The sequence below is a fragment of the Varanus komodoensis genome, unplaced genomic scaffold (genome assembly GCF_004798865.1).
Source record: "Varanus komodoensis strain SLA01 unplaced genomic scaffold, ASM479886v1 scaffold4, whole genome shotgun sequence".
NCBI lineage: Eukaryota > Metazoa > Chordata > Lepidosauria > Squamata > Varanidae > Varanus > Varanus komodoensis.
In genome coordinates this window covers 52,573,085-52,597,693 of record NW_025335941.1, presented here as the reverse complement: position 1 = coordinate 52,597,693, position 24,609 = coordinate 52,573,085, and the positions used below count along the sequence as shown (strand labels likewise).

The 24,609-nt window shown below is 37.8% G+C and overlaps 1 protein-coding gene across 2 annotated transcripts in view; it reads left to right on the top strand.

Moving 5' to 3' along the window:
- DYNC2H1 (dynein cytoplasmic 2 heavy chain 1) overlaps positions 1-24,609 on the top strand; it is a 183,776-nt gene that overhangs the window by 18,419 nt on the left and 140,748 nt on the right. The window contains exons 16-35 of one of the 2 annotated variants that reach the window (XM_044442351.1): positions 379-518; positions 648-876; positions 3,000-3,127; positions 4,414-4,529; positions 6,426-6,553; positions 7,156-7,305; positions 8,692-8,897; positions 9,695-9,850; positions 9,940-10,054; positions 11,530-11,700; positions 12,161-12,543; positions 12,826-12,958; positions 13,580-13,697; positions 14,538-14,650; positions 14,734-14,853; positions 17,476-17,617; positions 19,360-19,562; positions 20,637-20,819; positions 21,574-21,756; positions 23,975-24,198. In XM_044442351.1, the coding sequence (XP_044298286.1) occupies positions 379-518; positions 648-876; positions 3,000-3,127; positions 4,414-4,529; positions 6,426-6,553; positions 7,156-7,305; positions 8,692-8,897; positions 9,695-9,850; positions 9,940-10,054; positions 11,530-11,700; positions 12,161-12,543; positions 12,826-12,958; positions 13,580-13,697; positions 14,538-14,650; positions 14,734-14,853; positions 17,476-17,617; positions 19,360-19,562; positions 20,637-20,819; positions 21,574-21,756; positions 23,975-24,198 (3,341 nt within the window). Of the gene's footprint in view, positions 1-378; positions 519-647; positions 877-2,999; positions 3,128-4,413; positions 4,530-6,425; positions 6,554-7,155; positions 7,306-8,691; positions 8,898-9,694; positions 9,851-9,939; positions 10,055-11,529; positions 11,701-12,160; positions 12,544-12,825; positions 12,959-13,579; positions 13,698-14,537; positions 14,651-14,733; positions 14,854-17,475; positions 17,627-19,359; positions 19,563-20,636; positions 20,820-21,573; positions 21,757-23,974; positions 24,199-24,609 lie in introns of both variants that reach the window. The other variant, XM_044442350.1, reaches the window with a different exon arrangement.

Genomic DNA, 24,609 nt, shown 5'->3' with positions numbered 1-24,609 from the left:
ATATTTTCCTACATGTAGAGATCAGATTTTGGTGTTCTAGTCAAAAAACAACATTTGAACATTTAGAATTCAATCTTGAGACAGGAAAAATTTCTATAACTTCCTGTGTTTCCCAACCAGCCATTTGCGCTGGGGAATGCTGGAGGTTGTAGGACTTTTTCTGTCACTACATGCAAACAATTGCACCTCAGTCTAGTCCTCCATTTGGTCCAATTATCTTCTCTACTCCAGGTTCCTCCATGGCTAAACAAGAGTTCTGAATAGTGTTTTCAATTGAGAAGGAAGTGAATTCCTTAGATGGGTTGTTCCCATAATGAATTGTATTTATAATCAAGGATTTGTTAACTATGTCTGCATTCTAACATTGCCAAACTGTAGGGTTTCCTCTCACATGACATGAAAGCATGGAGACAGCACTGGAACCATCAACTCTATAAAGCTCTAGAGCATCAGTACCAAATGGGTTTGGAGGCACTCAGTGAAAATCTGGCAGAAATCAACATTGATTTAACTTACAAGTAAGATCTTTTTTCCAGTTAATACCATCAGTGAAAGATGCTTGTAATGGAGATAGCCACATTGTGTGCAATTTGAGGATCAATGTATAAATATTCTAATTGTTAATATATTTTCAAAACACCTTTCAGGCAAGGGAGATTACAGTTTAAACCACCTTTTGAAGAAGTACGAGCAAGATATTACAGAGAAATGAAAAGATTCATCTCTATTCCCAATCAGTTTAAGGGAGTGAGTGAGACAGATGAGGAATCCATTTTTTCTATCATGACTGAAAGAAATGCAAGTGGATTTCTGACCACTTTCAGTAAAGCTGAAGATTTGTTCCGAAGATTGGCAGAAGTTGCAGAACAATTTAAGGTGCTTATTGTAGTTGTATTTGGTTCAAACACTTGTAGAGAAGGGTATTTTAAAAGCAGTTCAGCTCCCATTTGTATTATTTTGTGTTTACTTAAAGCAATTAATAGAGCAATGCTATAGGCCCTGGACAGTATCTAGAAGACCATAGCATGTTTTGGATTCTAGATGTGAAGTTGAACAGGGGTTCTTTGCTCAGATCTTGTCCTCACTTTTGCAGCTGGTGAGGAGAAAACTACAAACATATAATAGTTACTTTCAAGCCTCTAATAGCAACCTTGAAATAGGGTTTAGGGTGTGGGGAGCAGAGAAAATTTATGCCAACAAAACATGGTGTTTTGTGTAGGTACTACAGCCTCCTTCCCTCTCTCTTCAAAATCTGCTATTTAGCAGCTTTGCAGAGCAAGAGGACTACAGAGGCCATCTCTCTGTTCTTCCCATTGTGCATACATTGCCTGTAATTCTTGAGTTTTGTAGATCATGAGCATCTCCAATGGACTGTGCCCTAAATTTAATGTCAAGTCCTGGAGAACCTCTTCACACTTCGTGTGGCAGTCATGCTTGGTATAGTGCCACTAGTAATGTACCCTGGTTTCCAGCAGTAAACAGAGCAATGTGAGGGGCAGGTATGTTGCTTTTAACACTTTCCCTCTTCAGCATAAGTCTGTTGCAAGTTTACTGATGTTAATTTACTCTCTGCATAAACTTATTTACTCAGAATCCCCTACTTGAAAACAGGCTTACAATTGTAGCCTTAACCATGAGTTCAGTATGACAAATCTCAAAATATGAGATGACAGCTATCAAAGTTGAATTATAATCATTCCTGTTAAACTCCACACTGATATTCAGGAAACATTTGAAATTATTGTGCAGCTGGGACTTGCTAACCCATCTTTCGGCAAACCCAGTGTCTTCCAGATATTTTACACTAGAACTCTCATCATGTCTAGCTATTACAGCTGGAAGGTGAAGTTCAAAATATTTGAAGGGTATCCAGTTAGGGAATACGATGCTAACTGGTAGTATTTGGACTAAGTAGTGCAAAATAGGATGTAGGTGGGACTTCAGGCACTGGATGCAGTCTTACAAGATGCTTAATGTGAGTGCAAGCACTTGTGTATGTGCATTAGAATTCTTCCAGGATTTTTCTTGGAAGCAACTGCCTGAATGAAGGTTTAAACTCACTTTGGGAAGGAATTACAAAAGAAATATGTGTGGAAATTCATTGAAAAGACCAACTGCAGAAGAAATAGCTGGAAGGACCCTTGTGTGTTATGCATGTAGATTGCGGCCCCTGAGTTTAAAACGATTGACCCAAAAGTGTAGGATTAACCTACATCTGTGTATACAGAAGGTAGAATTTAGCTGTGCATGTGGATTCTCCTTCTGTTGCTTTATATGCAGATCTGTGCAGCTGGATAAGATGTATGCATGGCAGACCATTCATTCTAAAGGGCTACCCATGACCTGGGTTGACTGAAGCAGACAGTTTATAGCTTGCCAGCGGGTATGCAGAGTCTACCTGAGTCTGACAGTGTTTACAGAAAGGTATTCTGTGCTGGAGGTATATGTACCACAGCTCTTATTGGAGATTGTGTGCTCTCCAAGGTGCATTGTTTGGGCTGTGAGATTTGTAAAAGGACTAGGTAGATGTTAGTTCAGTGATTTCTGAGTCACAGACATTCAGAGGTCCTTCCAAGTTCTGCTGTCCTCACTTACTTCTGTAAAAATGGCCTCATGCTTCTTTAATATGTAGAACATCTCTTTTACTCAGTGACAAAATGCTTTTGTCCTCCATGAGCCGGGGGTCAGACTAGATGGCCCGGGAGACCCCTTCTGACTCACTCTGTTTCTTTGTTTCTATGATTGATGCAGGGAGTGTTGTACAGCTACATGCGTACGTTTTTCAGACTGAAAGCTCAGCATTAGACTTTTGGTTTATGTGGTTTGTGCATGAGTTGATGTAGTTAAGAGCTAACTTCTTCAGATACATTTGAGTTAATAGACATACATATTTTGCTTGTCTGTCTAAAAGGTTAGGATTAAGTAGAATAGTTAAGCTGAATACCTAATAAATAAGTATTTCATCTTCTCTGTTATTAAACATGAATGCTGCGCCAAAGGAGTGGGTTATAATTGGACAAGTAGATATGGAAGCTCTGGTGGAGAAGAATCTTTTCAATGAACATGATTGGGAAAAAAATTTCAAAACTCTAAAGGGAAAAGGAAAAGAAGTAGAACGCCTTCCAAGGTATGTAGTAGAATAATTCTATACTAATAATATATAGCTGTTATCACATTACACTTATGACCTTGTGGCTTACACAACCCTTCTCCTCCATTTTGTGGGAGGAGGGCACTTTGAGTTTAGAGTCCCAGCTCTGACCTCACAGCAAGCTTTTGAGTTCAGATTTGAGACTCCAAAAATCTTACGGCTGTCTAGACTATGTCGAGTGGTCATAGGTTTGCATTACCCATCCCAAGTTTAGAAAATATTCTTAAGTGTCAAAGCTAGTTTAAGGTTAAAGTACAGAGAAGGGTAATTTAAATCTAAGGGTCAAAGAGGCCAATAGTTACCAAGATCCTTGGTGCTGATAATCTCTCTTATGAATGAGCAACCTTCTGTGAAACAAGTTCATAAAATGACTTTGACCAGAAATACTGAATTACTGAGCCATGATGTGTGCTTGCAAGTAGGCTGGGACTTCCCTTGATCTCTGACAGAGATCACTCTTCATTTGGCTGTGTATGTAAAGCTGAATGTACCCAATATTGGAGCTCTTCTGGTAACTCTCAGTAGGTATCTGAACTTCTTACAGCCACATGGAACAGCTAGATTATTGCTATCATGTTACTTCTGTAGGTAGTGGCAGAATTATTCCTAGATAAATCCTTGGGGATTAAAAATATTTTTCAGCATAGTTGAGTACAGTTAGAATTTCTGTTAGTGCCAATGTGCTGGGTTTCTGTATTTCAGTAAATGGCCATAGTGATGTTTGCCAAAGCATTTATGTGACACATGTGAAATTTTGACGTCATAAAGTTTTTTATATGTGAATTGCTTTCTTTGCTATGCATTTAAATGATAAATATCACAGTACTGCATTAACTAATGGCCCATTTTAGATATAAAAGTAAACCATAGTTCAGGTGTAGCCAGGCTTGCTTAATGGAAGAGCCACATATGGTAAATACCTGATGCGTGATACGATGTGTGATATGTTTGGGAGCCCACAGCAGAGAGAGGTGAGCCACAAAATAAAAGAGTTCGTGTGGCTCCTGAGCCTCAGTTTGTCCACCCCTGACATAGTTCGTTGTTACAAGCCTGAATCTTGAGCTTGTGTTCTCTCTATTTCCTGTTCATATTTAATGAGAAAGGGATTTCTGTTGAGAAATTTTATGAGAAGAAGTGATACAACAAGTGCATGAGACTTTTAAGAGCAAACCATGATTTGTTATATTTGTACTATGGACAATTTATTTTTAATTTTGTATAACTCTGTGGAATATAATTAATCTTTGTCTTTATTCTTGAAGCACTGTGAAAGTAGACTGTATAACAGTGAATTGCAATCCTGTAAAGTCTGTGATTGATGATCTTATCCAGAAGTTGTATGATGTTCTTGTGATGTCTTTGAGGAAGTCCATTCAAGGTATTTCGAAATGAAGAAATATTATCTGGCTTTGGAAAACAGTAATCAACACTTGCTGCTTCTTGCTTTAGCCATTTGATAGGCCTGAAATTTTGGGATTTAGATATATAAACTGTATTGACTCTGGTGGGGTCCAATCCTGTTGTGCCTGCAGCAGATGCATGCAAGCTCTGAACTCAGAGGCCTCCATGGATCCTATGCTCAGTGTGAGGTGCAGCAACAGTTGCTGCCACACTGCAGCAGGTATTTGGAACCAGGGAGGAAAGGAGGCTGGGATCCCAATTGGTATCTGCATAAATCTGTAGCCCCGGCCTCTTCTGTCCTCTGACCCCCAGCATGCCTCTTATTTTCTACTTTGGAGGTTAATTTGTGGCCTGGGTGGCAGCTGACATGGTTCTTTCAGCCCCGGCTTCAAGGGGTGGGTAGGGGCTTGACCTTCAAAGTTCCAGCTTCAGGACCTTGGAGCCAAGCTATGATGAATCTCAGATGATGTTGGTGGGGCACAGGTTTGCACCCTGAGTCTCTATATTAAAAATTATTATGTCTTATTATATCATCTGCAATTATATCATCTGCAATAGCTGTTTATAATAGGAACAGTGAGATACAATAGGAAACAATTTTATGCAAAATGTGTGTTTACCTATTGTTCCAAAAGTGCTATTGATTTCAGTGGGACAAAGCAATCTTCAGTCTTAAATCATCAGATAAATTATTTTGGATTGTCCTGTAACTGTTGTCTCACTTGGGGACTGGATATGTGTAGTTACAAACTTAAAGGAAAATCTGTGTTAAAAGCCCTTAACAGAGCAAATCTGAGGAACAGTGGTAGAGAGGTACTGAAACAAAGGAACTGCCTTTTGCAGCATTTCTTCTGACTAGTTCTGGCAGAGCAGAAGACAAATGGGGAGAGGTTTTTTCCTGACCTTTTTGTTTCTTTAATTTTCCCTCATAATGAATTCAGCTCCCAGATTGGTATAGTTCGTTCCCCATTCCTAGGCCATGTTGGAAACACAGGAAGACTTTTGATCCTATGCATCAGTAGCCTCTGCCAACATGACCATGGAATGCCCATGCAACATCTTCCTTTTTGTGCTGTTTGGTGTTCAGGTTCTGATGACAGAGAAGCAGACCTCTCTGTATCCACATGAGGAGACTTACAAAGGCAGCTCTCCTTCTGTAAGAGCAGACCTCTGTCTCCAGCCTTATAGATATCTAAAAAATCCTGTGGCCCCTGAGATGTTCTACCAAGTACCTTATGGTCTAAGTGTTTCAGTTTTATCCAAATTTTTTTTCTGTTTTTCTTTCTGGTAGTGGGCCAGGGAAGGCAGAGTTAAAGGCAGAACGGTACTCTCCCCTGAGTTCCCACTTGTTTTGTGAGAGGTTCCCTTGTATTTGGTTTTTAATTCACTTTTACAGCTTTCTGTTTTAGCATGTTGTGCTTTCTTTAGAGCTGTTGCATATTTTTTCTCTAAAGAAAGATCAATTTATTCTGTCACAGATGTACAGCATTTATTTAAGAAATGAAACTTAGTAAACAGATCTTACTGCTTTGCATAGACTGATTTCCTACATGGATACCCTTTCTGTGGAGGGAAAAATGCATGTAGACAGCGTTATGGCATCCTATGTGGATATTTGTTTTGGGCAAATGCTATCCATGTAGGACAGTATTGTGTGAAATAGACCACAGAACAGCTAACCTGGATCTCTCTAGAGGTTTTCAGCAACTCCAGCCACTATGGGAAATAGTAAGAGATATTGGGAGTTGTAAGTCAAAACATCTGCAGGGATCCAGATTTGAGAAAGCTGCCATAGTAGTTACTAACGGTTAATTGCTATCAACTGATTAAAACTGAAATTTAATAAATGTATTTTCTTTTGTCATTTATGTAGCTCATGTACATGATATTTCATCATTCCTCAATGATGCCATGAAAACCTTAGTAGCAAGACCCCAAACTGTGGATGAAATAACGGAAGATAATTTGAAATATAAAAACCTAAAAGAAAAAAAAGAAGAGGTAGTATTTTTCTGTATTTAGAACTGAGTTCTGAAAAGAAATGCTGTTGGAATTCTAACTTAAATGTGATCATAATTCAGAAAAATTATTTAATTCTTGGAGATTTGTTTCTTCATTGTCTTTCATTTTTATTGTTGCAAATTGCACTGTGTATACCCAATTCAGGAGCAAGGGAGATGGAATACAGTGTTTTACTAGAGCTCTAGATCTGTTTTTGTGGTAGCTTAATCATTTCTTTCCAACTTGAATGGGAGAGCAATTCACTCTTTATCCCAGAGACACTTTATTCCAGTCAAACATGCATCTTTGTGTGGGTTATCAAGAAAATGTCATATATTCATCTGCCAGATATCAGGTATCTTACTATATTCAGGCTGAACAGGAATCTTCTTGTTCTCATTTGTTTTTATAAGCAAAAATAGTAAGAATGGGTTGAACTTTGGAGATGAGTGGAGGGATACCTCTGAAATGGACAGAAGGACTTTCTGAGAGCACCTTCCACATTCTGTTAATGGAAGACAGATACTGAATGTAAACTCTAGTGTTTAACCATGCAAATAAAGATTCTGCATTGACTTTTATACTCAAATTCCTTTGTTTAGATCTTCCTCCTCTTTCAAGAAGCAGAGGGTAAAAACAAGCTTTTGCGAACTGTGGCTGGTAGTGGCATCGAAACAATTGGTAATTTAAGAGCTACATGGGATAAATTTGAGTTAATGATTGAAAGTCATCAGCTTATGATTAAAGAGCAGGTAATTTGGGAATGAATTGCAAATATCTTTTCCCCAAGTCACTACCTTTTCTAGTTTTGCATGAACAGGTTTTGATTTTAGTTTACACTGGTACAGAGAGCCATATTTTTGCTGTTGCTAACAAAACATCACTTTCTTTTTTGTGACCTACTGTCTTATGGACAAAATGTTTGTCTTTAACTGGCATGAAATTATGCCCAGATACTGTAGAGCAGACAAAAAGTGCAAATATTTTCAGTAAAGACAGAAAGCTGTGAGCTGCAGCCTTTCCATGGCATATGCTCAGAAGGCTATACAACACATTACATAACACCAAATGTGGTTTTGCCTCTAAATATTCATTTTACAGGAAGCAGCAATGAATTGAGGTTCTGTGACAAGTGTACTTCTAGGATACACATATTTTCAAGCACATAGTGGTCATATGCACATTATATTTGGTGGGTCACATTTAAGGAGATAGAATGTGAAGCATTCCCAGGATGTCCATATTTGCTTGTGGTAGTATGTGTCAGAATTGATTGCTCATGGTAGCTTTTGAAGAGCGTATCTACAGTGTGTAACCATACCTACTTTTTATTGAATGTTCTCCTTTTAAAGGCAAATATCATTTATTTTAAATATTTTTTTTAAATAAATAAACTTATCTTGTGTGGATTTAGAGTATAAAAGCACGCTGCTGCTTAGGATCAGGGTCCCCATGTATCCAATTGTTCCTTGTGCTGTTTTGGAAGTTCTGGTGACGCTGGGACTCATAAATACATCCCAGGCAGCTGCTGCCAGGGAGAGTTGAAATATCCCAGGACCTATTCCCTCCTGAGAGAAAGGGAGAGAGGTTTTCCATATGCATGCTAACTGCAAAAGGACTGATTTGGGTGATACCTTTGCTGTATGTAAGGATGCATCTGGAGGAGCCTTTTATTATGGAAGTTTGGGGGCGGGGGCAGGTGACAATCTGGAGACCCTTTTTGGTTTTCTACTGCTTCTTCCCTCTTTTCCTACCAGAGTTGGGGATGAGGAAACAGCAAAGGAAGACAAAGCAGAAAAGCTGCACTATGCCTTTTGATTGTTAGTATTAGGAACCTTCCATTGTGAAGTATCCTGAGCCTCTGAGGTCTTTTTGCATATATGAAGTCTCTACAGCTTTTGCAAATGCCTTATATGTTAGAATATATTTAACACTTTGGAAAGTGAAGTATTAAATACAACATCACTACTTTGAAGAATTACACTGATCAATAATTTTTATAAGGCAGAATTAGGCAAACTAATTGAAACATTCATTACTATTTTGATAGTATCTCACAGTATTTGTTTATGTTTAGTAGTTTGTGAACTGCCAAAGTAAGAAGTTTTTCTTTTGTTTTTATGCTCTTTCATCTTTAGATTGAAGTGATGAAGGATAATCTAATGTCACGTGTTAATATATACTTTCAAGAACTGGAAAAGTTTAAAGCACGCTGGGACCAGTTAAAACCCAGTAATGATATTATTGAAACAGGTCATCATGATTTGTTGCAAAAAAGTGCTGAGATGATAAAGGAAAAGAAAACTGAATTTGATGAACTTGAGGATACAAAACAAAAACTAAGGTATGTTTATTTCTGTGTATGTGTGACTACATATTAGTATATTAACTCAAGCAGCAATTGTGTATGCAATTTTGTAAGCAAATTGGACAACTATAAATAAAATTAGACAATAATTTAATTCTGGGTATTCTCAGTTATGTGTTTAATCTTCTAAGGCTTAACTGGCAAGCCATATTTCTATCTGCTTCCCCCACCCTTTGAACTGATAGTTATAAAATGAAATGATCTAGTACTCTTGTCAGCACTGAACAACTGATATCTTATATATACATTCACGTTATTATGTCTCTTCAAGTTCCCTGTGACTTGGTGACTCTATGAATGAGTGTGCTTCAAGATGTCTTGTCCCTGATAGCCTTTGTTCAGCTTTTGTAAACTCAGGACTATGATTTCCTTTATGGAGTTGATCCACCTCATACTTGATCTTCTCTTATTTTTCTATGTTTAGTTTCCTCCGTATATTCTTCTTAGTGAGTCTTGACTTCTCATGGTGTGCCAGAATTATGACAGCCTCAGTTCTGTATTTCTGCTTCCTGGTCATGTTCTGGGTTGATTTGATCTAGGATGCATTCATAGCCTCCATTTCGCTACAACCTGTAGTTACCAGTGGGTATAGATTGTTATCAAAATCCCATGAATGGTTTGAAAGCATATGATACGGTGGCATTGTTGAACTGGAGTAGACCTGCTAATCAAAGGAGACCCATATTACCTGATTGGAGTTGTTTAAAGGAAGAACTGGAAAAAAGATTCTATTTGGCATTCAGTGCTAATACTGCTATGTTCTTTTTCTTTAGTAACGACTGTTCTCACTTTGAATTAGAAGTGCCTGATTTCTCTTTAGCTGATGAAGTACACAGAGACATTGAGTGCTGCGCAGAGGTTTGGGCACTATATGAACAATTTTATGAAGGCTTTCAAGAAAAGGCCAATGAAGACTGGATTACATTCAGGTCTTGCTTTATTTTTTAACTGTTTACTGTTCTTGATTCTAGCAGTATTTAACCTGTGGTGACCTTTCTTTAATAAATATTCTGTGCAGGAGCAAGACCTACTTGTTTGAAGAATTCCTCTTGAATTGGCATGAAAAACTAAGGAAGATTGAGGAACATACTATAATGACTGTAAAGCTGCAAAAAGAGGTTGACAAATATAAGGTGAGATTTTATTTTATTTATTTTATTTATTTTTTGATTTATATTCTGCCTTTTTCCTGCAAAGGGCTCAAGGCAGCTCACATCATTCTCCTCTTCTATCACTCAGTCTTATCCCCACAACAACAACCCTGTGAGGTAGGTTGGGCTGGGAGTCTATGACTGGCCCAAAGTCACCCAGTTGGCTCCATGGCTGAGTGGGGCTAGAACCCAGGTCGTCTGAGTCCCAGTCCCATGCTCTTAACCACTACACCACACTGGCTCACATGTGTATATTAAATAAAGCAAATAGAAAGTATTAGAGTATATATAATTTAGAACAAGAATAAATTAACTAAACCTTTAGGAATTATATATATATAATTCTGCCTTCATGCACAATTTATTGAAGTTCATCTCAGAAATTTGATTTTGATGACAAGTGTTCAAAGTGCTTCAAATCTATTATTTCCATAAGCATTACAACAGTTCTGTAATGTGGGATTCTGCAGTTATTTGCATACTGTTCACAGGGGATTGAGAACATTGTAGAAGTATTTGAGTTGATAACTGAAACAAGATTTTCAGTTTGAACCAGGGACACATTTTTAGGTAATTCTATGGTTATATCGATTCATTTACCCATTTTTATCTTGTCATTTAGCCAAAGTTATAAACAGTGCTTTTTTTGTAAAAAAAAAAAAAAAAAAAAGTGCTGGAACTCACGTCTTTTTTGAAAGAAAGAACTTGTTTACCTTTTACACATTGCCAGTCACTCTACACATGCATAAACATAATGCAGTAAGCAGCGTGAGCGATCACACACACCAATCCCAAGAGCAGCACCCTCACTGTCTCACTATCAGATAGCAGACACAAAAGCAGCCCGCAGGCACTAAGTTTGCTGCTGATCTGCTACTCCCGACAGGCGATTCAAAATCACTTAGTAAAATCCATTGGAAAAAAAGGTGCCGGAATGCCGTTCCGGTGCGTTCTATGACAAAAAAAGCCCTGGTTATAAATGAGTTTTATTCAGCATGGGTTAAGAATGTATCTCTTCCAAATTATTGTTACTCATAACATTTATTTCTGATTTTAAATATCATGCATTGCTTACATGTGAAATGCACCCATTGCCTTTGCTAGAGGCATTTAAGCAGAAGCTGGATGATCATCTGTCGTGGATGTTAGAGCAGCATTCTGCATTACACAGTCTGCATTGAACAGAGGTTGGACTAGACGATTTCTGAGCCTCCTCCTACATCTATAATTTCATTAACATTGCAACAGGGAAAAACATGGAGTTAGAAAATGCAGATTTTCAAGAATAAATGTTGGCTTAATCTAGAATGGCTCTAATCTTACACACAGTTTTCTGGAAGAAGCCCCACTGAATCAAATAGGTCTTACATATGAGTTGAGTAGACAGGATTAAAATGGTGCTTATCAAAAAGCTATATTCTTACAAGTAGACTCATCTTTGCATTTGTTTGCCACAGATGACACTTCCTATCTTGAAATATGTTAGAGGAGAACACCTGTCACCAGACCATTGGTTGGACCTCTTTCGCATCCTTGGTCTTCCTAGAGGTACTAGTTTAGAGAATCTGTTGTTTGGAGACCTCCTAAAAGTGGCGGATGTCATTGTGGAAAGAGCAGCCGAACTTAAGGTATGGATTATTTTTCAATAGTGTACCTGTGAGCTATTAAATTATTAGGAACAGTTACTCACTTACACAGTTACTCAATTTTGTAGCCTCCATTTTAAAGTAAGAGAAAGACTGCATACAAAATCTGTTTGAATCAATTTTGTTTGCATACCTTACATTATGAAATCACTTGAATGCAAGAGAACTGGATTAATATGAAGGCGAATTTTACTGGTGGGGGCCTAGTTTTTGCCGTTGGCCTTGTTTGAACTGAGTAAGTTTATTCAATGAGCAGTTGTTTGAATGAAATTATTATCTATATATGTAGTAATATGTAACCAATTCCATGGTACTTGATTTTAAAAGAAAATACTGTGTTTATTTTTAAGTTGCATTTTATAACTTGTCATTTGAAATGCCTTCTCTCCTTTGGTTTAATCATATAAGGAATGATTTTTAAAATATTTATATCTGAAAACAGGATTTGAACAGTCGGGCTCATGGTGAAGTCACAATAAGAGAAGCCTTGCGTGAACTTGAACTCTGGGGAGTTGGAGCTGTCTTTACATTAACTGATTATGAAGATAGCCAGGGTCGAATGATCAAATTGATTAAGGATTGGAAAGACATAGTCAACCAGGTTGGGGACAATCGCTGCCTTCTTCAGTCACTAAAGGACTCTCCATATTACAAAGGTTTCCAGGATAAAGTTTCTGTTTGGGAGAAAAAACTTGCTGAGCTAGATGAGTATCTGCAGAATTTAAACCAAATCCAGAGGAAGTGGGTCTATCTGGAACCCATTTTTGGTCGTGGAGCTTTACCGAGAGAACAAGCACGTTTCAACAGAGTAGATGAAGATTTTAGGTCAGTGTTATTTTAAAGGCACAACATTTTTCAGCACAATTGTCTCAGAACATTGTTCCAAGTAAATAAGTAAAAAGTATGTAATGTATGCAAAGTTTAATTTGATTTTGTGTATTTTCACATTCAAGGTCAGAATTAATCATTTTATTAAATGGAAGTAATTGCAGATATTAATTTAGCTGTTGATATTTGACCTATAATATTTAGTCTAAAGAACATGTAATGGCATATTTTCACATAAGGACTTCTTTCTTTCTTCTTTCTTTTTCTGTCTTTTAAAAGATCAATATTGACAGATATAAAGCAGGACAACCGCATTACATCGTTGAATGCTCGAGCAGGAATAAGAAATGCTTTGATTACTATTCTTGACCAGTTACAGAGATGTCAGAAATCCCTGAATGAATTTTTGGAGGTATGCTTTTGCTCCCTCTAATAATAAATTTAGGTGGTGAGAGGTGATGGAAATGGAGCCAGAGCTTAGCCACTGAGAAAAAAAAAGATGGCTCAGTGTGCTTCAAAATTTGCAGAAATACAGAAAAACTTTAGAAAAATAATAATGACCCTAAAGGACAAACAAAATATGAGCAAAACATAATGATGCTTGCTTCTAGTAAGAAGCAAACATGTTCAGTAATGATGGAATACTAAGTGTCAGTTGGGAAAGAATTATGTAAAACATGAGCCTTTATGGATGCAATACTAAAATTTGGTTCAAAATGTATAAACTCTGTGTTGATTTGTCTTATAAATGGTCTGTTTATAAGATAGTGTTGACATTTTAAGACTGAAGTTGTATGAGTTTGCTATGTTTTATTAGTTTTGTACTCCATTTTAGGTTTTAATTTATAATGAAGCATGTGCAATAAAACAATAAAAATGAGATGGGGGATATATGGCTTAGATGGTGCTTCTTTGTGTCAGTTTAGAAATAGTGGAAGTACACACCAGTGCATATCTTCATTTATGAAATGTGGATTTAGTGTAGTGCTCTCTAAGAATGGATTACCTTGTCATTTTACCTATTTTTAAATAGGAAAAGCGTTCAGCATTCCCTAGATTCTATTTCATAGGAGATGATGATCTTCTGGAAATCTTGGGTCAGTCCACTAATCCACAAGTTATTCAGTCTCACCTGAAGAAGCTTTTTGCTGGTAAGCCATGAGCCATTTGATATGTGCTGCTATAGGAGTAGTTCCTGCATCATGTATTCCCTATGATACTGTGGAGGTCTCTCAACACCATGGAGGCTTCGAAAATGGCCTATTCTTGATGTTCTGACTCCCTACTCTTGTCAGCACTGCAAAAGTGACTAAGTAGTAATCTCTTTTAAAGCAAATAGATTTTTCTTGGATACAGAGAGCATGAGACTCCCTTGTGAAGCCACAGTTTCACTGACTACTTGTGTTTCTAGGCACAGTTCACAGTGCTATGACCTGTAAAGAACTATACAACTTGGGATCATGCGACTGAAAGGCCACCATATCCTTTCCGATCCTACCCAGGTTTTAAGATCTCTGAAGAAAGCCCTTGTGAATATGTGACACAATATTTACAACTCTGAATTTATTCTGTGTCAGGGAGAATTTATACTTTTTGGACAGTACAAGCTTTCAAATCAGCTTTAGTTATAATAAACTTCCATTAAAAGATAAGTGCTTAGGTCACTTTTAAGCAGTACATATGGAAAAATGGGAAAGTATGGAATTGTAATTTGCCCTTCACAGAAGGATGCTCCAAAACTGTCTTCACATGTCTTACTTAAAAAAAGATACTTTTTAAAAATCATACATGTAAATGTTATGACATATTAAATCAATTTATGTAATCCATTGCAAAAGCATAGATTTAGCTCAATTAAATCTACATGAACTTCAATATTCTGTTTCATAAAAGGGATTTCACTTAGAAACTGAGTATTGTAGTTCAGTGACTTTATAGTTATATGACAACACCATGTTGAGTCAATTGTAAATGATATTGTCATTTAACAGGAATCCACAGTGTCAGTTTTGATGAAGACTTTAAAAACATAATTGCAATGAAATCATTGGAAGGCGAAATTGTACCTTTTAAAAATAAAATCCTCCTGTCCAATGATGTTGAGGTAAGAAAGTAAGTCTAAGAAAGGTAATATCAAAAGCTGTACAAAGTAGTGTGGCTTTGACATTCTTTGATATTATTTGCCAGGTTTGGTTAAACAAACTGTCCTTGGAGATGAAAGAGACATTGAAACAACTATTGATTGACTGTGTAACCACCGGGAAAAAATCACAGGGTTCAATTGATCCATCACTTTTCCCCTCACAGGTAATTTTTTCTTTATATCATTGCAACCAAAGAAAGCGTGTAGAGACAGGCTTTATCTGGAGGAATAAGTGACCTGAAAAGAAGTAATTTGTGTTCGGCACTTTGAATTAAAATTAATGAGTTGATTTGAGGCTTATCCATACTTGGAGTTGATCCATTGCAATAATTAAATTAGTTATAAGGAATGGGTGTACTTAGGGTGTACTTAGATGGGTTATGAGGAGCCCATAACCTCAGAGGGTGGAGGAGCATGGAGGTTAACATTGCTGCTACACTTCTCCCACTCTGCAAAACACTTAGACTTCTAAGTATTTTGCCTCAGGGTGTGAGGAGAGGAGAATGAAGTGCCACCAGGTTTCCTCACTGCTGTGAAGGTGCTTCAAGTCCAGAGTCTCAACTCTGGTCTCAGAGCAAGTTGCTGAGATTGGAGCTGGGACTCCAAATAATTATAAAGCCTTCTAGACACTTTCTAGCAGCAGTAGAATTTTGTTCTGGATTCTGGTTTTATAAATTTTCATAAGGTTACTGAATAGCCAAAATGAAGTACATAAACTATGCCTATTGAATGTGGATTAAATATTTTGGATTATGATGTGAATTAGGATAGTGATTTTGTTTTATTAATATGTATATACTCTGCTCTGGGTATGTAAAATGAAGAAGAGGATATATACATTTAAATAAATAATGTTCTATTAGCTTTACTTTTAAAGGTTATGCCCACTTTGGGAGAAAATTTTACTAATATTAGGACTACTGTATTCTTATGAAGCACAATAGTGCAGTCTGCATCTGATTGTTTTCTTCTGCTGTTTTTTAAATTGTTTCTCTTATTTATCTTTGTTTGTAGTACTTATATTTGTTTCATTAACCGAGTAAATTAATAGTAATTATAAATATGTTGTTATGTGAAACAGAGATCTTGTAATATCAAGCAGTATACAAGTATTATTAACAAATAATGCAATGTGGCTTTATATAAGACAGAATGGAATCATACAGATTTAAGGGAGTGATTCATAAATTTGCTAAACTTTCTAGCCCCGAAGTCACAGTGCACCCAAACCATATTTGGGTGCTCTGCATACATAGCTGGCTGGTTGTATAAATGCCTCTGATGTTCATGCGGGTGATGGAAGAATCTGAAACAGAAGCTACTGTCAGCCAAGAGTTATAAGTCTCAATCAGTCTATTTCATGCTAACAACTAATGAGGAAAGGGATCTTGGGGTTGTGGTGTACAGCTCAATGAAAATTTGATCAAGTGTGCAGCTGCTGGGGAAAAGGGCAAATCTCCTGATAGTCACAATTAAGAAAGGAACTGAAAATAAAAGAGCTGTCCTTTGTACCTCCCTTTATACAAAAGTTTGGTACTTAGAATATTGTGTATTCTTCTGGTGACTGAAAAAGGACGTTATTGAGTTCAAAAAGGTTCAGAGAAGGGCATCTAAAATGATGAAGAGGTTAGAGCAGCTCCCCTATGAGGCATAACTACAGCAACTGGGTTTTCTTAGCTTAGATAAAAGGCAAGTAAGGGGAGACACGATAGAGGTGTTTAAAATTATGCATGGTGTGGAGAGGGACACATTTTTCTCCTTCCCCCATGATACTTAGAACACAGGGTTAAACACAGGGTGACAACATGAAGCTGACTGATGGGAGATTCAGAACAGATAAGTATTTCTTTATATAGCACATAGTTCAGCTACAGAATTCACTGTCACAGGAAGTAGTAAGAACCACAGATTTGGATGGCTTTAAAGGGGAACTGGAAAAGTACATGGAGGAGGTGGCAGCTGTCAATGGCTACTATCCTTGTTGGCTGTTTGCTAACTCTGTTATCAGAGATGACATGCTAGCGTCCACCAGTTGCTAAGGAGCTTGTCCAGGCAGAACTATTGTACTAATCCTGCTTGAGGATCTTCTAAGCAGCTAGTTGGCCACCATGTGAATGGACTACTGGACTGGGTGGATCATTGGTCTGAACCAGCATGGCTGTTTTTACGTTCTCCATCCAGTTGGAAATGGTGGCAGGAGCTGCGGTGTTGCCAGGTTATGGCTTGTCCTTGATTAGAGAATGTCAGGAGGAGGTATCAGTATAGTTAGAGATATGCAAATCAGCAATCTTGAGCTTGCTGAAGGACTTTAAATTCCATCTTGAAGCTTATTTCAACTTGTCATCAGATTGTGAGTTGCGGGGAGTTGGATGAAAATCTATGCATATTTTTCAAATTTATGTATCTTTGAAATGTGTACATACTTCCCCCATTGATAAAAGTGTGGTTGTGTACATTTTAAAAGAATATGCATTTTTCACACATTTTCATAATGTGTACACATCCTACGGAACACATTTTTAGTGAATCACACTGGAAATGCATACTTCAGATTGCATCTGGCTTTGTGATCATTCCTGAAGCTGTAATCTCAGTAAATACAGATAAAAACAAACTGAAACTCACACATCCCTAACCGTATTGTGGTTTGCTTGTTTCTTTGCTTTTAGCAAAACAGTACTATAGATTTGTCATTGGGTTAAAATAAAGCAGTGAGATTTGTTTAAATAGCTATCTCTACATACTTGAGTAAACATTCTTGCTTATGAATACTGTTTCCCCAATAGATTCTTTGTTTAGCTGAACAAATTCAGTTCACAGAAGATGTTGAATATGCAATCAAGGAGCGTAATTTGCAGCAGCTAGAATTGGAACTAATGGCTAAATTGGAGCAATATACTAGCATAGACACAAATACAGAAGATTCAGGTAATACAGGTATGGAAGAGGGGAAACAATGCATTTTCAGCAGTTTTGAAAACAATTTCTCATACCTGAAACATACTCTACATGTTACTGTATTAGTGATTTTTAAATCATTCTGATTTCTTGATTAGAATGTGTTAACCCTGTGCCATTTTCACCGTATACTCTAGAGCTCCTTCAAATATGATAAAATGAAAGGTCATACTTCTATATTTTTATATAAGAGTGCAAATGTCACTGGATGTCAAGAGTGAAATACACGCTTTGCCAAAATGTACAGCTTAGCGGGGAGGGTATGAGTAGAAGCTAATGGTCTGTGAATGGTGCATAAAGTAATGGCAGGGTTTCTTAGATTGGCAAAATGGGTAGAACGGGTACTATTCTGTTGTCATATGGAATGATTTGAAAAGTCATGTAGCAGCATGTGGGAAATGCCAACGAATGGAGGGTCTTGCTCAAGCCTTGCAGTGGATCATTGATGACTGGGGCAGCTTCCATGCTAACTGAAAAGACATGGGCAAGCAAGATGTGGAAGGGCAGGGAATTGGGGTTGGATGACGAGGATATTTTAAAGGATAACCACTGCACCTATTACTCACCCTCTATCCATTACAACCAATAATTTTAGTTGAAAATAATGGATGTTACTCTGGGCACCTTCTGGGTGAGACGCTTGACCGCCCCGCATCCATATATATCTCTGCTGTAAATGCTAATGCTCGCTCTTATAAATTCTAAACTGGAAATGAACAAAACAGCCTTCTATTCTGTATTTAGTTGGCTTATGGGTATTTGGAAGTTGAATCTTGTATGTAATATCAGTTGCAGCCAAAAAGTTGTTAGTTTAGAGGTCATTGTTTAAGAGTGTAGAGGTCAGAAAGTTTTACTCAGGAAGCCAGAAGGGTATAAGATCCCGTACAAGGTCATAGGAAGAAGAAGAGGGGAAAAAAGTAACTCAAGAAGAGGAAATGGAGTTTGCAGAAATGGCCAAAAATACTGTCCTGATTGGTTGTAGTTAGGGAAGGAAAAATATAATTTTGGAAGATATAAATACAAGGCAGAGAGGGAAGTAGAGAGAAGAAGGAAAGAAGGCAGTCCAGAATCCCAGATGAAAGAATGAGTTGGAGCTGTTAGAATTGGAGAAGTTGAGAAAGCTATACTGATGACAGTAAGATATGGCTTGGATGTGGAACCTGAATTGAACAGGGATACAGGTGAGTTGGTTGCATATCCCTAGTTGTTCAGACTTTTTTGTATTCATTCAGATGTTAAAAGGTCTTCCTATTGACATTATTCTTCAGTAACATTTACATTTGCTATTTACAATTTTGTGGTCTCTTTTTTGTTACCTGCTCCATGTCTAACAGCCAAAACCCTATGCTACCTAAAGTATATATTTAAGAGTTTTGAGACCAGTGTACTTTAGGTAGCCAAATAAATCAAGATTTCTATCTCACGGCAGTGGAAAATGTCACAGGAAAAGAAAGGAGAAAAGTTATGTGGATGTATTTGCTTGTTTTCCCTTCCACTCACAGGGCAAGGCATTGCCACCCTGTATCATAATCCTGCAAATATTGTTAAATACATTTTTTCTTCTTTTAGTGATGTGGATATTATCATTTCATTTTCTCCTTTTTGTTATCTTTCATTTTAACCATAAGTGAGACTTAAGTTGTGAGAAGAAAAAATAAGAGATTTTTTTTAAATTGTAGAGGTATCTTTGAAACAATTTCATTTTTTCTTAGAATCTGGAATCCTTGAGTTGAAGCTTAAAGCCCTTATCCTTGATGTTATTCATAACATTGATATTGTACGACAGCTGAATGAAGCCCAGATCCATAGCACTGATGATTGGGCCTGGAAGAAACAGCTCAGATTTTATCTGAAGGATAAAAAATGCTACATTCAAATGGTGGATGCTGAACTTCAGTATACTTATGAATATCAGGTATTCTTTTTACTTTGAAATTTTGAAGAGAGATGCTTTCATTATCTGATTCCATCATTTATAATGCTGCTTGTTCTCACAGCATCTTCAGTTTTGTTTCATGGGATCTTGTTTGAAATCATAGTTCTTCCACACCCATATCACAGTCCTGTTGTGGCTCAAGCTACCCTATGCCAGTTATTTATTAATTGAAAAATCAGCCACTCAGGGGGAAACTATGTTATATGACCTGCAATGTTTGAAACAACAGTTTTAGAACAGAGACAGAAACATCCTCATGTATCAATTTCTTTTCATTGTGTATTTTTCTTTAGTTGTGTGTGAATTACTCCACGTATAAACAACCCACACGCTCATGAGCAATAAAACTAAAGTCTTTTATTGCTACTTGTCTACGAGATTTACAACACTACAGATAATCTCTAATGTGAAGGTCTTTACTAGTCAGATGCTAGTTCTCTAGTGACGTCTCTTCCTGAGCCCACGTGGGACTAGCTATCTGGGTCTTGCCTTTCCTCCCTGAGGCGGGACATAGTCTGTTTTTGTTCCCATCGTCTCAGAATTCTCCTATTGGTCGTGAGAGAAAAGTCTGTCCCACCTCCAGCGTCATGCTCAGGCAGTTCAGCGTCAGGAGGGGGAGGGAGGGTCAGTGTGCTCAGGCCCTCCATGAGCAGAACTCTTAGTGCCTTTTCCCTCAGAGCTCTCTTGCTTTGATGTAGGCTTGGGTGTTTGCTCAATGGGCAAAGGGTCAGGATGAGGTATGGCTGTCTGCTCAGCCATTCCCAAGTTAGGTTGTGGGGTTGACATTTGGGTACAGGGTCTCAAGCACAAGACGTCCTCGTGAGGTGCTGCCTCTGTCGGGGCATCAGGCACGACAAGTTGCATGACAACAGCTTTTCAGAAAACTTAAAGTTTTACAGACATGAACTGCACAGTTACATAGTTTCCAACATTCTTGCAATCCATAGATAACCACTAATTTGGAATTCATAGTGTTATTATTCATCCAATATCTGAATGATTTGGCTAGATTTATAAATGTAATAAATAATACTGTATATATTTTACAACTAGGGCAACTCACCAAAGCTTGTTTATACGCCACTGACCGACAAGTGTTATCTCACACTTACTCAAGCGATGAAGACGGGTCTTGGAGGAAATCCTTATGGTCCAGCTGGAACTGGCAAAACTGAATCTGTAAAAGCTCTAGGAGGATTACTTGGAAGACAAGTTTTGGTTTTTAATTGTGATGAGGTAAAGTAATGTTTCCTATAAACACAATTGAAAGCCTGATCTCACCTTTTTATAAAGTATTGAATAGCCAGAATGCATTCCCCCACAGAAACCAGTTGAAATCTTCATTAGGTACCCTCTGGATGCCACTAAATTAAGAGATCAGGTGGTTGGCTACTGGGGAAGGGGCCTCCTCAGCTTTAGCCCTCTTCAATCTCATTGGAGGTCATAACCTTACTATGATGCTGAATTTGTTGCTGAAATGTGTTCCCTTCTCTCTTCCCTTCACATCACATTAGCATTTAAACTAATGTAAGACCAGTTTTGGGTATTTTTTGTGTACAGGTAGGAGTCCTTGTTATTTTATTGATTTATTTACTTCAATAATTATTTTTACATCCTGCCTTTTTCCTCTTGCAAGGTGGCTTATATAATCTTGCCCTCCATTTTATCCTCACAACAACCCAGCAACGTATGTCGGTTGGGAGTCAGTGATTGGCCCAAAGACTCCTAGAATGGCCAAGTGTGAACAAGAACCCATATCTCTCAAGTCTCATTCCAATATGTTTACCATGATACCACATTGGTTTTCAGCTCAAGACTTTGCAAGCTTAAGACCTGCTCCCACAAATGGAGGGAGGGGATGTAATGTCTATGTAGGACCTAATTTTCTCTGGTATTGCCTCTCACTCAGTGATATGTTTCCTAACTTTTCTGTAGAAAAGTGAGTACTGAAAGTTTTATATTTGACCTGATGTGCTTTGCTTACTTTAAGGGCATTGATGTGAAGTCAATGGGACGGATATTTGTTGGCTTAGTGAAGTGTGGGGCCTGGGGTTGTTTTGATGAATTTAATCGGCTGGAGGAAGCTGTACTGTCTGCTGTATCTATGCAAATTCAGACTATTCAACATGCTTTGAAGAAACATCAACCAGTCTGCGAATTACTTGGCAAGAAGGTATGGACATGTTCCTTTTCTCTGGTGTAATGTCCCTTTTTTGTTCCTCTGCTGTGGCGTACAACTGTAGGGAAGTACGTTGGAGGGTTGTTGGGGAAAGCCATCTTGTGGCCATTTACTATTTTCGGTCTTCTTAACTTCTTTTAATCCTTGCCTTGCCCTAAGAAAAAGATCAAAGGCCAAACATTTCTAATCTCAAACCAAGTATAATCTAATGTAGGAATGCAAAGGTCTGCCTGGCATCTTTTCTACTCCCCAGATGTACTCTGTACTCTGCCCTGGCCTGGAAGCAAGCTGATACCAAGTCTGCAAATGTTTGGGAACACTGTCTGACTCCTTCTTTGCGCAAAGTATGCAAAGCTTGAAAATAATGTGTGCTGAATTCCGATTGCACAGTGGGCATGTGGGCAGTGGGTGCTGTGTGCAAGCCAGGTTCCCAGGCTCACTTGGACTTGCTTCCTGCAGGACTCCTACATGAACACTTGGCATGAGGCAGACTTAGGGCAGAGAGAAAGTGTATCAGAGTCCAGAAAGCTGAACTGAGGAAATCTGACAGTTTGTTTGTTTATTTATTTATTTATTTATTATCAATTAAAATACTATAAATTAACAATATAAAACAAGTTAACAGTATACAATAAGTCGCCCTGGCCCACGAATAAAATAAATACCATTAACAATCCCTACCCACAACCTGGGTTCCTCACACATCACTAGTCTAAGGATTTTATTAGTGAAAGTCTCAATAAGGTTTGTGACAACACATTATTTTGAGGACAGATCATAAGGTTTACACTTGTTTAAAATGATTCTATCTACCCCATTGATATAAAAACAGCTAATAAAGGCCCCATTTCATTATCATGTTCAAATGCACTGAGAATGTACAGACTGCTTTCAATGAAACAAAGGATATTCTACGTTTTCCCCAGCCATTCTTATATTGAAGGTTTATATTTATATATTGCCAGTAGCAGCAATAACCAGTCTAGTAAACACTCTTGCAAAATTGAGAAGACAAATAAGAGGGTCTGTTTAATGAATCTGTACCATCCTCATTGCTTGTATAATCATTTTCTAAAATAATTCACGCTTGCCATATATAGAAAAAAACCTTCCTCTTTAGCATACTAGTAATAGTTAGTATTTTGAGTTATAGAGCTTATCTAATTTCAAGGGTACTAAATGCCATTTGCCATTTTTACATAATTCTCTGTTAGCACTGAGCTCAAAGTAAACTACCCTCTAGATTCAAAAAAGAAAAAAACTAAACTTCTGGTGACATTTCCTCTGTTGATCTTTTTCCCATCTGGAATTCATTTAAAAGAAGATATATATTTTAGAAGGTGTCTTAGTGCCAGAAAACAAAAATGCAGGCTCTGTCAACTTTTCCAGTTTTCTGGACACAGTTTCACATGAGACTGTGAAATTAACTGGGAAATGAAATTGACAGGGAAATTAATTGGTGTGCCTAATGCTAATTGGGATATAGTGTTGTTCTACAAATAATATAACATGAAGTCCATAGGGCACTCTCCAGTGTGCCTCTCAACTTGGAGGATTATAGGCATCCAATAGAAGGCAGGAGGAAGGGTGAGGTCAGGATTGCCTTTGCACTCCTCTTGCCCTCTGAAATATTTAGGCTGCTGATTTTGGCCATCTAAATGTTTTTGCCCTACTCACAAGGAGGAGAGGCTGAGACACCACTGGAACTCTTTGGAGGACATCAATGCCTTGCTTATCCTCTTCCCATCTCCCTAAATGTCCCTCCACCAGCTCCAAAGGTGGTCTTCTGTCTTCAGAACCCAACCAGTATGAAAGAACTGCACTGGCTGCAAGGATGGATGGAGGGCCCTGTGAGGTTAAAGTCCCAGCTCAATCTTGGAGGGGTTTTGAGGTCATAGTTAAGACACCAGTCTATCCTGTGGCCCCAAGACAATGTCAAAGATTGTTTCTTAGGTATATTTACTAGTAGTTCACATGGGTGGTTCTTTGTGGTCTCTGTGCAGCACCTATATGGGCTTTGGGCCTGTGTGGAGCCTGATGTTGGGAAGATTTTCCTAGCTAATCTTTCTGACAACAGGTCTCATGCAGGCACAGAACCCATATATATGAATGCACCACTCAAAGAACATCAGTTACAGATAAGCAACCTTGCTTTCTTGAAGCTCTCGGTGAAAGTATCATTTGTTAAAAGCACATTCCTTTTTAATGATAGGTTGAGATGGATCACAATTCTGGAATTTTTATCACCATGAATCCTGCTGGAAAGGGCTATGGAGGCAGACAGAAATTGCCTGACAATCTCAAACAACTTTTTAGACCAGTTGCTATGACTCGTCCTGACAATGAGCTTATTGCAGAAGTGATTTTATATTCAGAGGGTTTTAAAGATGCTAAACCTCTTGGAAGAAAATTAGTGGATATTTTTAATTTGGCAAGGTAAGCATTTGGAAATTGGTATTTTCTTTTTTCTCCAGACTTTCTTCTTCCTCTTCATTTAGGTAATGGGTAGTTTGTCTCCTTGAGGTAGGATGCTGATTGTTCAGTAGTATATAACAAGATGCTTTGCCCTTCTTGAATACTAAAACTAGAAGGAAACCTTATGGGGTTATTATAAGACGTAAGGATGTAAAGTATGTTAAATGTATGGCACATTTAGGAAAAGTGCTTTGTAAATTCTGTGTTGAATTCTATGCATAAGATTTAATTGTGGCTTGTCTGTTGCTGAGGAAAGTTTCGCAACTCCCTGAAGCTATTTCTGCCAGCCACATATTCTTTTAATTTTTTCCCCTTACAAAGTTGCTTGATGGAAGAATGAGAGCCTCTCTGTGAAAAGATGGATGAGGAAAG